Source organism: Podarcis cretensis (genome assembly GCF_951804945.1).
Source record: "Podarcis cretensis genome assembly, chromosome: Z".
NCBI classification, from domain to species: Eukaryota; Metazoa; Chordata; class Lepidosauria; order Squamata; family Lacertidae; genus Podarcis; species Podarcis cretensis.
The window spans coordinates 1215684-1230829 of NC_137184.1; the positions used below are offsets into that span (position 1 = coordinate 1215684).

General features: G+C 48.4%; 1 protein-coding gene across 2 annotated transcripts in view; it reads right to left on the bottom strand.

Moving 5' to 3' along the window:
* Positions 1-644: 644 nt before the first annotated feature.
* The window catches only part of RABGAP1 (RAB GTPase activating protein 1), a 95992-nt gene continuing 81490 nt past the window's right edge, over positions 645-15146 (bottom strand). For both annotated transcript variants that reach the window (XM_079961991.1, XM_079961990.1), the window contains 10 exons: positions 13712-13855; positions 10687-10728; positions 9588-9716; positions 7877-7969; positions 7156-7266; positions 5482-5586; positions 4938-5021; positions 4485-4556; positions 2886-3083; positions 645-2599 (listed from right to left, as the gene is read on the bottom strand). In XM_079961991.1, the coding sequence (XP_079818117.1) occupies positions 2477-2599; positions 2886-3083; positions 4485-4556; positions 4938-5021; positions 5482-5586; positions 7156-7266; positions 7877-7969; positions 9588-9716; positions 10687-10728; positions 13712-13855 (1101 nt within the window). In that variant the 3' untranslated portion in view covers positions 645-2476. The remainder of the gene's footprint in view (positions 2600-2885; positions 3084-4484; positions 4557-4937; positions 5022-5481; positions 5587-7155; positions 7267-7876; positions 7970-9587; positions 9717-10686; positions 10729-13711; positions 13856-15146) is intronic.

Consider the following 15146-nt stretch of genomic DNA (forward strand, 5'->3'; position numbering starts at 1 on the left):
TTCTTTTAGTCAATAACTAAACAAGACACAGACACAGCAAGCCATGTATCCAAAAGTGTGTTTCCCAGGGCTAAGGAAAGTGGGAACTTTCAGCACAGGTGTTCAAAGGTGCTTCCCATGCCAAGAGCCTGAGGCCATTTTAGGCTTAGGCACACAGACACGCTATCTCTCTCTCTCTCTCTCTCTCTCTCTCTCTCTCTCTCTCTCACACACACACACACACACACACACACACACACACAACACAGCCCATGGCCCCATCCAGCAGGGCTTCCTATGTGAAACAAGGAGGGAGCTTCCGTGCAAGCGAAGTGCTGTGGGTCAGTGCAGGGGGGCTTTTAATGGATGTGTTTCCTGTGAGTGATGTTCTTCCCACATCAGAACACAGCTGGGACGCTGGAGAGGGAACCAAGAAGGCCAAAGCTCAGCAGCAGAGCACCTGCTTTGTGTGCAGAAGGCGCTGGCCTCAATCCCTACACATAAAGCACAGGAAGGTGCTCTTGTCTGAAACGCTGGAGTGCTGTTGCTCTGAGCGTAGAATGCTGCTTCCTAATGCTCCAACCTTTTCTTAACTTGCTTACTGCCCCAGCAGAGACAAATTGAGCAGATGACATTCCCATTAAAAGTGAAAGACAACAAGAAAATAGTAATACAATTTTACTAGTTTATATATCAATTCAAAGATCTATACTCTGCAAACTACTCTTCTACTACAATGTCCACACATCTATTAATGATGGAGTTACAGTTATTTTTTGGTATTATTAAAACAATACGAGATATTCATGTACACAGTTTTAAGGGGAAGAGAAATTATGAACTCCTGGGCACCGCAAGGTCTTTTTGCCTCTGGTAGTCTCAGGCTGCATTAGCTAGCATTAGTCTGGTCAACAACAACAAAAAATAATAACGTAGAAATACAAATTATCTTTATATACAAACCAGTGCCTCTTATTGTAACCAGCTTATACTCAAAACACGCTGCACACAAGAAAAGTTTATCCGCTGATACAATAGCTATTTCATTTCAGCGTAGCACAAACCAGTATAAATTAAAAAAGAAGAAATTACAAAGGTGCAAAACCTCCATTCTACAGCTTTTCTGGTGAGACGTTTTGGGGTAGTCTAAGCGCTCAGAAATCCAAGCAGACCTAGGACCTACCGGTGTAGTTACAGGAAGCGTGGAGGGAAAGGGAAGGGATGGTGGCAGCGGGAATGGTGCACACGAACAAGGAAAACCCAGCCGGCCATCGGAGCCACGAATCGCCTCTGCCTGGGAGAGGCCCATGCAAAGATGGCGAAACATTGCACACAGCAACAGCGCAGGCAGTGCAGTGCAGTGATCCCTCCTTCCCTCTCCACCCCTTTATTTTGTGTTGCCCTCTTCCCATCCATGTGCAAAACCATAAAGGATAAAGGATAATAGCTCCCGCAGAGGCAGAGCAGCTCTCCAGAAAGTGCAAGGGAGGCTGGCTAAACAGACAGACAGTCTTAATGCTTTTTAAGTTAAACGTACGAAGCTTCTGGTTCACAAATGGGCTGGATCCAAACTAAGCTAAGTAGTATCTGAAGATTCCACCCAAGTCAACGAGACAAAGTTAGGAGCGAGTTAAAAGCCTCACAGACTTCATTAGGCCCAAGTTTAGCTTAACTCAGTCCAGAGGTCCTGCCCACTGAAATGATACAGGTATGTGTTATATATGGCTCTGGAAGATGAACCACGTGTGGAACGGACCACAGTAGAAGTTAAATAGCTCGGAGACAAGGAGGACTCCAATAGCGACAGGTACTTTGAAAAGACAATGATGACACTCCCCCTCCTCCAACCCACTTGCATAGAATTGATTAGTGACACAATAACTAAATGGTGGACAAAGGAGAGACACAGGGAGGTGTGTTCACACACTTGCGGGGGGGGGGCGAACCTGCTCCAAAAGGTAACCATGCAAATGCTTCTTCCCCCCACTAACTCAGGCGGGGGGGGGGGGTCTGGTCTCTGGCACTGGAGTAACTTCTTGGAAATAGTATTTTTTTCCCTTTTGTTCTTTTAAAGAGTTATAACTGTAAAAAAAGAAGTTCTTGTATCTGTAAACTTAGTAAGTCCGAGGTTTTGGTAAATTCTCGTACCTGGGCCTGCGAAATGCCTCCAGCCAGACTGTAGAATGGAGTGTTTTTGTGTGTGTGTGTCCCCCCTCTCTGCCCCTCTGAAAAGAGCTTCCAGTCTACAGCTACACCCCCTGGTTAAATAATCAGTAGTATGAAGATCCTGCGCTGAGCCTCGCAGCGGTAGCCTCGCAGAGAGCTTGGGCCACTGACCTGCGGAAAGCCCCAACATGCGCTGTGTGTTTCTAGAGTCTATGTACATTCTGGTCCTCTCTCTCCCACATGGCAGCAGCATCGGCAACTGGCCGAGGCAGCAACGGAAGGCAGAAGGTGTCCCAAGGGGGAACGTGGGCCGCGGGAGGAGGCCGCCCCTTCAGCACGTCTCTTTCCCTTGAACGCCTGTCACTGTCTTTATGGAGCTCAGTGTTCGGTTGAACCAGGTCTTCCGGGAGGCCTGCACCTCATTCAGCGCCTGCCCCAAGTCATGCTCCAGATCCTGGAAGGCAACAGGAAAGGAGAGTCACATAACTCCCAATTTCCGTGCACACAACCACCCCCACCCCCTCCCCAACCTCACTTGAACAAACCTAAGCAGGGGGTACAAAATTCACTCCAACTCTGCGTCGTCTTGTTTCCAGAAACCATTTTTTAAGAGAAGAACTTGGGAGTTTCCAGCTTAAGAATGGGGATTTCATTTTGGACACGGCCACTCACCCTTGTAGGAAGGCAGGGGCACTGGCTTGGTGCACCACCCCATTCCCACTGCCCCCAATGTGACCTACCTGGATTTTACACTCTGCCTCCACCAGCTGCAGCTTGGTCTGGGCGAGCTCCAGCTCCATCTCCCGCAGCTGGTTCTTCAGCGCCTCCTTCTCCTCATCCGTGTCCTCCTCAGAGCCCTCCCGGGCAACGCTGGCCACCTTCACCCGCCCCTCCTTGTTGAAGAACTCCCGGCAGCGCTCACAGTCGTCAACCTTTTGCTGAAACCAAGGAGATCAGGCCATGAGCTTCCCCACCCACAGGGGCAGGGTTCCCACTGCAGCCTGCGTCTGTGTGCCAACCTGCCCCTGGCACGCCCATAATTTGCCCCCCCCCCAAAGCTAGTGGCAGGAATCTGGGTCCAGAGCAGCAGTTTTGCCCAGAGGCAACCTTTAGTAGCCGACAGCTGATATGGACACCAAACTGATGCAGCTTTAAAAAGGTAAAGGTAAAGGTACCCCTGCCCGTACGGGCCAGTCTTGACAGACTCTGGGGTTGTGCGCCCATCTCACTTAAGAGGCCAGGGGCCAGCGCTGTCCGGAGACACTTCCGGGTCACGTGGCCAGCGTGACATCGCTGCTCTGGCGAGCCAGAGCCGCACACGGAAACGCCGTTTACCTTCCCGCTGGTAAGCGGTCCCTATTTATCTACTTGCACCCGGAGGTGCTTTCGAACTGCTAGGTTGGCAGGCGCTGGGACCGAGCAGCGGGAGCGCACCCCGCCGCAGGGATTCGAACCGCCGACCTTTCGATCGGCAAGTCCTAGGCGCTGAGGCTTTAACCCACAGCGCCACCTGCGTCCCGATGCAGCTTTAAACTTAACTTAATGATCATGGGATTTTCTAACTTTTCTGCTTCTGGAATGACTCAATTGGGAAGGGGTAAATTTCTGCCTGTGGGAGAGGAAAGCCACTCTAGATGCCAGTGCAGTTTCCCCAGTCCAAGAACTATTCCATCACACACACAAACACACCTTGATTCCCATATGGCTGGTATGGTTGTGGGGGTTGAAGTGTAAGGCTAGACCCTAGTCTAAATCGCCGTGCACCCATGAAGCTAACTGAGGTTACCATGGGTTAGTAGTCACTGCCTCTCAGCTGAAACTACCTCAAAGGGATGTTGTGAGGATAAAAGTTCAGGGTGTGGGAGAGAGAACAGTGTATGCTGCCTTGAGCTCGCGGGAGGAAAGGCAGGATGCAATTGCAATACGTAATTCAAGCTCCAAATTGCTCACACATTCAAAGAGGGGTAGGCATCCAGAGTCAGAAGGTCCCCAGGGAGATGAGAGGCTTCAGAGTCACCCTTTTCATATCAGGATGAGCACCATTGAAAAGCAACAGGGGTAACCTCCAACACATTATTATATGCTTTTAAGGAGGAATCCCAGAAATGGCCCAATCCTAAAATGGCACAGGGGTTGTTTCAAGAGGACGCCAAAAGAGCCTGTAGCAGCATGGATCAGGCCAAGGACCCCATATGGCTCAGCAACCAGATGCCCAAATACGAAGTCTGAAAGCAGGACCTGAGCACCACAGCCCTCAGCTCACATGTCCTCCAAGGGATTCAAGCTGCCTTCAGCCTAGTGCTAAACCCAACCAATGCCCTGGCAGAGGCACTTCTTACCCGAATCTTCTCAATCTCAGCTTTATTTGCTGTCTGCTGCTTCTCCAGTCTCTCGCTCAGTTGGGAGCAGATCTACCAAAACAGAGAAAGAACTTCAGCTGAGCCCATTCAAGTCCTTGGTCCCTGCCTTCCCAAATGGCCAGCTAGAGGCCTTGAGGAAGCCGTGGTTAGGACTTGGCCAAAAGACACATATGAAGCGATATGCGCAGCCTTTGCAGAGAGAGATTCCATTTACCCATTGTGGCCTCTCCTCTTCTGCTCATGCGCAAGGATGTTCCAACCCCCTGATCTAGATGGAATACAACCCCCATCAGCCTAAGCTGAAGTCCATCACCCCCTGGAGGGCATCAGGGTGGAGCAGCCTTCATGAGGCCTTCTTGAGAGGTGCATCCATCTGCAGCAAGCAGAAGACTTCCCCTTGCAGCCAGCAACCTGAAAGACCCCTGCATTCACCTGCTTGTAGTCTCCAATGATGGAACTGTTCTTCTTGATCTCTGACTCCGCCTTGTCCAGTTCCCGGCGACACATCTCCTTCAGCTGCAAAAGAAAGACCAGGAGGGATCAGGGCTGGGCTAAAAAGCAAACAGCTCTCATTCTGCTTCCAAGCAAAGATGCATAGCAACTTTTCACATCGGAGTTGTATGTGCCTTCCCCACCCGCCCTCAAGCTGAAGGTCTTCCACATGGGCCCTCCTTCTGAAATATGTTTGGGGAGGGGATGGCAGCACCAAGGGACAGGCCTTTTTGGTGGTGCTGCCCTGAAAAACTCTAGAACCCTTTCCTGAAAGAGACCTGCACAGTGCCTGCTCTAAATGTCTTTTTGGCACAAGACCTTCCTCTCCCCCCAGGTATCGGGAATCCAGCTGGGTTTGGCAAGGGCAGAACCACAGAAAAGCCACCCAGAGAGGCTGCCGGACTTTAGAACCAGCGATTCTGCCCTTGCTGTGCCTGGTCTCCCTCCCACTGGCATCCCCACCTCCTTGCCCCATGGCCCAAACCTGAGCCGACTCCTCCTCCAGCCGCCTCTTTTCATCTTCAGCATCTATCAGCTTCTGCTTGGTCATCAGCAGTTCCTTGTTCAAGGCATCCGCCTTCTCCTCTGCCTGGAACACAAAACGTGGGAGAGCCAAAATGTCACAGAGTCCATCTCCGGTCATGTTTTATTTATTTTTTATTATTTTTTTAAACATTCCTAGCAGAAAGCAGCAATTCTGCAAATAGCAAATAAACAGTTGTGAAGAGGTGGGTGTATACATGGGCAGGCACTTGAGATTTGAGGCTGGGTCTTGCACATTAAATTTAGAATAAAGACTTGGTAATATCTGAGACCTTTCAGAAAGCAGCAAACCCACTCCATATACAAAAGGGGGAGAGAGGCCGGGGGGGGGGAGCATGTAAGCTGACACCCCACCGATACTGAAACAAGGGTTTGTGCTGAAGGCATTGCCTTTTCAACCAGGAATCCAGACAAAAGGAGAAGCTTGCTTGCTTTACAAGCACAGCGAGTGTCATTTCCAACATCTGCCTCTCCTGCTATTTTCCAAGATGAGGACCTTCCAGGGACAGGGTAGTGACACTGAGAAGGGATCCATCGTGCACATCCACACCCCCACACCCCCAGTGTTTTCACCTGCCAGGTAACCTTCATTTGTTTCCTCCTCCCACACAATATGTTCTGGGATTATGTGAATACAGAGAGGTTCAGAGGTCTTTTAAAATCAGTAAGTGCCAGAAGAAAAAGGCTGGCTAGGAGGAGCTGCACAGAACAAATCTTCCCCGTTTCTTCCTGAGTCAACTGCTCTCTGAAAAGATGGCAGACTTATCCACCATCACTGTTTTGGGAACGTTCCTGCCTTGTCCTAACATGAGAACCTGGCTAAACCCAGTTGACTGGCGCCATTTTACATGACCCAATAGAGAGTGTATGGCTATTTGTGATAAGGCACAGGAAAGGCTGGGCAGGATTCAAAGACCTGCTGCCAAACTGGTAGAAAGTAAAAAGAAAAGAAGGAAGCCTGGATAGTTGCAAAAAAGGAAATGCTTTGCCTCATCAGAGCAGGCTTCCCCAACCAGGTGCCCAGAAGTCTTCAGCTGCTACAATTCCCATCAGCCGCAGCAAACATGGCCGTATTGCCTATGCTAACCCAACGTGGTCAGAATCTCCTTTCTTGTCATTTCAATCCACTGGTTCGGGTCCCACCTCCAGAGCAGGAGAAAACAAGCCTCCTCCAACTTCCATGGGACCTCCATGTTATGCTGTCACTTACCTTTACCTATCACATCTCTGTCTTCTACGGGCTAAATGTACCCAGCTCCCACAACTGTTTTGTCACACAGCAACCCACCGCAGGACACTCAGGCACAAGTGACTAGGGATAAAGCCAGTTTATGTTGGTCATGGGGCTCTGCTCTCGAGTCAACTGGGCTGAGAAGGTTGGAGGTAGGGAATGGATTCTCAAAGGGCAGAACCCAGGAAGCTGCCATAAGCCAAATCCCTATCTGGGGGACACCAGGAGTTGAACCCAGGACCTTCTGCATGGAAAGCAGATGCTCTGCCGCTGAGCTACAGGCCTTCACAAAAGACGGGCTCTGTCCTCAGGGGCACCGAGAGAGAATGGCGGCCAAATAGACTGAAGGGCAGTGAATGGCCAGGCAAGGCCTCTGGCCCTTACATTATCCAAGTCCTTCCTCAGGGCGATCTTGCTTGTCACCAGCTCGTGGGCCAGGTCATCATTCTCCTGCTCCAGCCTCATGTTCGCTTCCTGCAAGCGCCGGTTGTCTCGCTGGATCGAGGCAAAAAAGAGTCAAAAGATAGCAAGTTCCTGAATCAATGACTCATTAAGTGACCCCATCTCAGAAGACACTGGATTAAGTTCCTAGAAGGCTACCAATGCTTCACCCAAGGGTTGAGGGGCCTTGCTCCCCAAGATGCTTCCTTATTTTCAAGGCAGTAGCCCCAGCCTCTAGGTGCCCCCAAAGCAACTGCCCCCAGAGTGGTCACCCCAGAGGGTCTCCTCCACCCTAAACCCTGCAATTAACCATTCATTGTAGCTGCCTGGAACTTGGCATTGCAAGTAGGAGGCTAAGGAGCTTATTTATGTCTTATTCATGGAGGCCACCAACAGCTTGCCCACCAACAAAGACATGGGGTGGGTAAGCAGAAAGGAGACTGACTTTTGCAGACTGAATTACAAGGCTGGAATTAAATGCTGCATATAGCCAGCAGGGGCAGGACTTTTTCAGTGGTAGTGCCCCTGGTTATGGATTTGCCTTCTCAGAAAGGACTGCCTGGGACCATCCCTGCTCTGTGGTCCCTACACAAAACAACACTGAGACATGTGTGGTTATCTGGTCCAAGGCTGGCCCCCAACATGACAGAATAACATAAATTACCTCAAATCTTTCTATGGGGTCTTCCTGCTGAGCCTGCTGCTCTCTCATGGCATGGTACTCCCGTTCATATTTCTTCAGCTTCTTTTGGCTAATCTAGGGGTGGGGGAGAGAATCAAGAGGATCTCAGTCAAGACATGTGGAGAAGCTGTGCTTTTGATTCTTTTAACTCAAGATATCCGCTGGAGCCTTTTTATAAAAACAAAACGGAACTCTGATGATTGATTTGGCTGGGAGTCTCTTGCTTAGGAAGCTTACAGTTAGGCACCCTTCCAATTTACAGAGTTTGTCACTGGACACAGTAGGGAGGATAAATGAATTCTTATCAGTACATGTGTGGAGGAGTTGTGCATGTCGGGAGAGGGACAGAGACTGTGACTTCAGAAGGACAGTGGCCCGATCACATAACTCTTAGAGCGCCTCAAAGCATCTTCAGCAAATGTGTCACACACACACACTGATCCAAGCTCCATGAAGAAGGTCTCTTCTTCCCTCGCTATTGCATCACAAACACAGACATTTTCCCCAGAACAATCTTTCCTGTTTTCACTTCAAGCGAGACCTGGAACGTATCATGGTTGGCTTCTCAATGAGGAGGGGGCTTGAGGCTGGGAGTGGGGCTCAGGTAGCATTTATTAACCTGTACATTTTAACTTGTGCTAAGTCCATATCTATTGTGGCACGGACTTTCTGGAGACCCCCTCTTTTATGCAATCTGGCAGTTTTTAAACATTCCCTGACACTTAAGAAAACACACTACCCAGTGCCCTGCTTTTCTAACTGCTGAAATGTTATCACACAAATCTAAAGCCTTGGATTTATTTTTTTGACTTGGATTAAGCAGTATATTTGCTCTGCAAAACAAACAAGTGTGGTGTAGCAGAGTGTCTAACCAGGGTTCAAACCCCACTCGGCCATGGCCCTGGGGCGGTCACTGCCTCTCAGCCTAACCTACCTCACAGGAATGTTGTTTTGGGGATTAAATGAGATGGGGAGGAGCCACATATGCCACCTTGAGCTTCATGGAGAAAAGGTGAGAAGTAAATGCAGGAAGGGAAAGGGAAAAGTGAAGCAAACACACTCCAGCCTCTTATCCCTGTGAATGGGCAAGCCAGCTAGCAAACCTGGGGCTCTCACCTATCACCCATCCCAATGCAGTAAGGTTTATTTTGAGGCTGGCTGAAAGGCAAACCAGCCTGCCCTACAAAAAGGCAATTATCACTGTGAGAGATGAATGGAAAGAACAACAACAGCCAAGACTGTCAATCAGCAGAGGATGGGGAGCACGATTTGCAAAACCACCACCTTCTCCCCCACATCATCAGTCTCCAGACCAGCCTGGGGCTCTTCTCTAGATGTTCTGGACTACAGCTCCCATCAGCCCCAGTCCAGAACATCTGGAGGGCCCAGGCTGGTGCCAGAGGCTGCCCAGGAAGGATGCCAACAGTTTTGTTAAGGGATGTTGGAGCGGCATAAAACCTGTCCTCTTGCTCCCTCTACTGGCACTGATGCAGAAGCTCCACCAAGTCTTCCTCCCTCCACTTTACAGCAGCTATTTAACTGTCTGGAAAGTCTCCAGTCACAGCCAGAACAGGAGGCATCGCTGCTGGCAGTGCATGAGGGGCATATTCACCCTCCCACCCCCCCTGAGTATTTCATAGCAAGGCTCCACTTAAATGCAACCCTGCAAGGGCCGGTGGTTCCACTCACATACCTTCATGCTGCAAGCCAACTCCATCAGCCTCTTGGCATTCTCCTCAGAGCGATATCGCTTGGGCAGCTGCACGCGGAAAAACTTCAGAGCACCCTCGAAGTCAGTCAGCAGCAAGTCGTCCCTAGTTGTCTGAGAAAGTGCAGAGAAAAAGGGTTTCTGGAAAATGAAATTGTATGGCACCCACATCCTGTAACTAAGAAAAGTGGTGGCAAAAGTAGCTTCATTTCTTCCTTAGGGAAGAACTTGGAAATGATATTTAACTCCACTTTATTGAAAACAAAACACAAAACCCCCACAACACAACACAACACATTCCTGTTTTCCTGTGTGGCTGTCTGCAGCCCAGTTCCAGATCACAACCCCCCCTGCTGGCTGGGGCCAGTGAAGTTTGCGGTCCCATGCACCCTGAGGGCAGCACCTTGGTGCAGGCTGCTGTGGGGCAGGAATCCTTTGTGACGGAAGACAGGATGGAGGGAAGGCTAGTAAGGTTAAGGGACAGGATATCTGGATTGTCGCAGACAGTTTAAAACTGAAAGTTTTGACAATGGCAGGAAGTTCTGAAGCAAGAGCAGCCTCCCTGCTCTCCTTATCCACCCACGCTGGTGGCAAAATGCAGGCACTGAGTGGGAGGAAAGCCTCATTCTGCTAGGTCCTTCCTAGCAAAGTACGGTTCATCCTTCCCCACCCCAGGGAAGACAAAGAGAGACAGACACTCCCGTCCAAGGTGGGCAGGAGGGAAGGTTGCTCACAGTCTGTCCCGACTACCAGTGGGGAGTTATTGGATCCTGGCTCCTTCCTTCCTTTTTTCTTTTAAAAAAATAATGTCTATTTACCCCAGCTCTTTTTTCTATGTTGCAAACATGGCCCCATCGGTGGGGAGAGCCCCAAGGTGTTCAGCAAGAGCCCCATTGTAAAGCTCACTCCACTGGAACCAGCACCCACTAGTCATTCTCTTGCCAAGTTCTTTCTTTTAGACCCTGCTTTTAAAAATTGTAAGATAAATCTGCAGGACAACTTTAGGGTTTCTACAGTGCAGACGTTCACTGCAGGGCTTTCGGCACAAATCATGTGAAGCAGAACAGAGGGGCTGGATACTCACTTTTAACAACCCAAGGGCGACATTGAATATAACACTGATGCCCTGCAGAAAAAAAAACAAGAAAGAAAAGCAAGTAGTGAGAGACAAAACCAACATTCGGAGCAGTCTCTGCCAAGTCTGTTCTGGATGAGAACTATCAGCCCCATAACCCATTCTGATTTATGGTCTGTTAAACAGATAGGTCTTTCTCTCTGCTCCAAAGCCTTGATATCCTCTACTAAGCGTCATCTTACTGCAGGGGGTGAGGATGTAAGCTAAATGTACCCAGAAGACTCAACAGCTCTTTGCTGCTGTACAGGTTCCTAGAACACAAGCTCCACCAGCAAGTCTGCATATATTTTTCTTGTAATTGTGGGCAGAGAAGAGAGAAAGAAGAGTGCCTAGACATTTGAACAACTAAATTATGGGATGCAGCTCCAGCTGAACTGCTTTGATTTCAGGAAAGGGTTCCTATCCTTCATGGCTGAAAACGAAAAGCTGAAAATGGGCAGACAGTTCCTCGCAGCTCAGAAGAGACAGGCCAGAGCAAAGCTGATAGCTGCTATTTTCAGCAGGGTGCACCACTCTCCGCCCCATCACACACACACACACACACACACACACCCCCCGAGGAGCACAGACCCCAGCTGGGAAAGGAACAGAATGATCTCTCAGTAAAAGGGGGCACAACAGAACTGTGCCATTTTCCAAGGGGGAAAGTCCACTGAGAATTAATGAATGTTGCTAATTAGCAAGCGAGTAAACAAATTATTAAAACTGCCTCCCAGCAAGCCACTGCTGCTACTGCTGCCTGGCTAAAATGTCCTCTGTTCACTGCTCCCTCACAAGTGTGATTCAGACATGTTTCGTCAATTTTGCTGAAAAGGTTTGGAGGAACCCTCTAAATCTCTCAAACAAGAACACTGCACTGCATTGAATTCCACTTTTAAGTTCTCCTTCCAGGTCTGAGCCTTCAGCCCCCACGGAAGCCCCTTGCACACTCCAGTGGTTGTTTAGGGAAGGGAATCCAGGGGAACCCTCCGAACATGGTCCAGTAGTCTAGAGCAGGTCCCACCCTTACGATGTTGCTGCAGATGTTGCTGCACTGCAACTCCCTTCATCCCCGGCCAGAGGCCTTGCAGGCTGGGCCTGGCAGGAGCTGAAGTCCAAGCACAATCCCTTCTCCTCGTATGGCAGGCTGGTCCCTAAGAAGGTGCCCCAAATGGAACTGGGCAGGGGGCAGCATGAATCGACAATGACTTTCAAATATTTAAATCAGAAAAGGAGGGGAAACAATTCCTCACCAGAGTTCCACACCATCAGAATCCCAAAACAATCAGAAGTCCCAATGCCAACAGTGTTTCTGCCAAATGCAGAATGGTGATTAATACCCAGTTGCCTTAAGGCCAGGTCAGACTATGTCCCTCGTTCACGCACCGTGACACACCCCAGTTAAGCGTTTTCCACAGAACTGCTTTGCTTCTCTTCCTCACTCTGCTCCTTCCCAATAGCACCAGGAAGAAACAAACCATGATCTCTGGCTTCAGCGCTATGTCCAAACCATGGGCTAGGTGTTGTTTCACTGCTAAGGAACCACAATCTGCAGGCAAGGTTTGCTCTTGGTTTACAGACTGTGGTTTGTTGGGGGTGGAATGAGCAAATGTCCCTGGGTTGGGTGTAGTAGCACAAAGCCAGGGATAGCGGTTTGCTCTCTCTGTAGGCCAGCAGGCAGGGGGCAAACAGTCCACACAGGCATCCTCTCACGTGACATATAGACTGGCATCGTCTACCCAGGCTGGCAGTGGCTCTCAAGCAAAGATCTCTCCCATCGCTGTAACTGGAGGTGCAACTGAGCTGCAATCTCCCCCCAGCTTTATGGATATTCCTAGCACATTATGACAACAATGAACTCAAACAAGAACAGCGCGCACTAGAAAGTCGCATGGAAAGACCTTACCCATGCAATTGGCCATGGGTCCCACAGGGAAAACGCACCTCACCACCTGGGGTCTCTTCTCCCAAGTAACTAAGACATCTAACCTCAGCATGCTTATTTCCTCCTCCCTCGCAGTGCATCTTCCTTGTGTGTTGTGTCCTTTTATAATTTAAGCCTAATGGCAGGGAGGGCTCTGGTTTTTTATATGAATTGTGAGTTTCCTTGGGACCTCTTTATGGCTAAAGAGCAAGGTGAAAAATAGCCTCAAAATAAAAAGACTTCTACCATCAAGCATGTTTGTCAACAGCATAGCAGTCCTCAGCACTCTTATTGTTGTGCTGCAGCATTTAGAAATGGAGGTGATTTTAATGCATTAGTTCCTTTTAACTTTTTGTATTTATTTATTTTTACTTCATTTATTTTAACTATATATTTTAATCTAACAATTTTTTTGGTTGATGTCATTTCTTTAACTATTGTATTAGCATGTATATTCTTTTCTGCAGCTGATACAACCATGATGGTAATAGAATCATAGAGATGGAAGGGACCCCTGAGGGTCATCTAGTCCAACCCCCTGCAAGGCAGGAGTCTTGCCCACAGCTGACCCACTGCGCCACCTGAAGACTATAAGCAACAATAAAAGCAAGCTTTTAGCAAGCTCTTCTTGGCACCACATTCTGCCCAGAACTTAACCTGGTCGTTTATGCCCAAAACTTTCTTGAAGCTGCTGAATCATTTCCTTCCTCCAGCACCAGCTTCTTGCACACAGCCATTCAGAGATTAAGGGGGACAAAGCTGACCTCCTTTGCCAGTGACTCAATGTCCAGATCACACACAGGCACACAATAGGTGGATTCAAAGAAATGGGAGATTAATATCTAATGCGCTGGCTGGAAGCTGCCATGCTGCCATGATGCCATGTCTACAGAAGGCTGGAAAAACATCCATGAATATGAACAAGATTGTGAAACTGTTTATATATACCTTCCTTCTCTCCACCCTTTTATTTTTGCTTGTTTACAAACTCTCGTGTGTTTCGTTTATAACTAAATATACCCATGTGAAGGGCTGGGATTTCTGGAATTTGTCAAAGGCGATCGCCCTTACCTCACACAGCAGCAGGTCAATGATGTGGAAGACCATATAAAGGGGGAATTTTGCTGTGAACAGTGTGAGGAACCATTGGGATGCATACATGTGTGCTTCAAGGCTGATGTCCAGAAAGTGGTTGTAGAGGTCAGGAATGTACTCCTAAAAGAGAAGAAAAAGACAAAAGTTTGTCCCAAATAGCAATAAATAAATAACACAACCATCTTCTCATCTGCAAGATGCTGTTTAAGATGGAAGCACACAACGGACTCATAATGTACCACAGAACGTTTAGGTTTCCCATTAACGTAATTTAGAACATTTAGGTCTCCTGGACATCAATGCCCCTAGGCAGCAACTAGCTTCAAAAAACACCCATTCAGGTGCATTAATGGTGGCAGCAGGGCAGGGGCAAGACCCGGTGTCCCATCCCCCCCCCCAATGACCCCAATGGCCTGCCTGCTGAAGTGCCAACAGGCCGAAGGGCAGCCAGCTGCTGAAAGCTACTGCAATTGACCTGGCAAAGAACTTTTCACTTGTCTGGCATTCTAGAAACACGGGGATTCAGGCATGTGAGCCTGCTCAAACTGTAAAGTGCTAATCAGAGGCCCTGCCACAAATTCCTTCATCACTGGAGATGTGGTGGGTGGACACATGGTTGGGGGGGGGGCTTGCTCCACTGTGGCACCAAAACTGTGGAACGGCCTCCCGCATGTGCTTCCCCACCCCAGCTGCATCTCCAGCAGCTTTCAGATGTGGAGCAAATAAATTCTTTTTCTAAGGGGTCAATCGGATGCCTGCTGGCAAAATGTAGACAAGTCTGTTACCTACAGGGTAACTTTAGTAAAAAATAAAATTACAGCCCCCCCCTTTTTTTAACAAAAACAACTGCCAAGGGGATCTTTTTTACAAAACCTAAACCTAAATGAATTGAGGAACTTTGCAATCTTAAATTTTGACAATCTGTTTTAATTTATTCTTAGATTCTTATTACTGTTTTTGGTAACTAGTATTGCAATGGTCTTTGCCTAACAGACAACAGAAATTTGACTAAGCATTTTCACTTAATGAATTATTGGGTTGTCGTATCAATAATTATTATTATTATTATTATTATTATTAAAAAATTCCACTGATTCTCTTCTATTGTTATTCATTCATTCATTCATTCATTCAATATTACACTAAATATATAGAGTGTGGCTCTTTTGAACAATTCACAAGATGCTTCAAGTACACTTGGTAGAAGAACAACAATTTTAAAAAAAGAAAGAAAGAAATTGAAGGGGAGAGAATAAAGGCATGCTATTCCAGGGCTGGGGGAAGCTGTGCTGCACTCCAGATGTCGCTAGACTCCAACTCCCAGCATGGTCAGTAGGCAGGGATGATGGGAGCTGGAGTCCAGCAATGAGGATCACAGGAGCCACCCCACTCTCCCTGCCACTGTGCTACA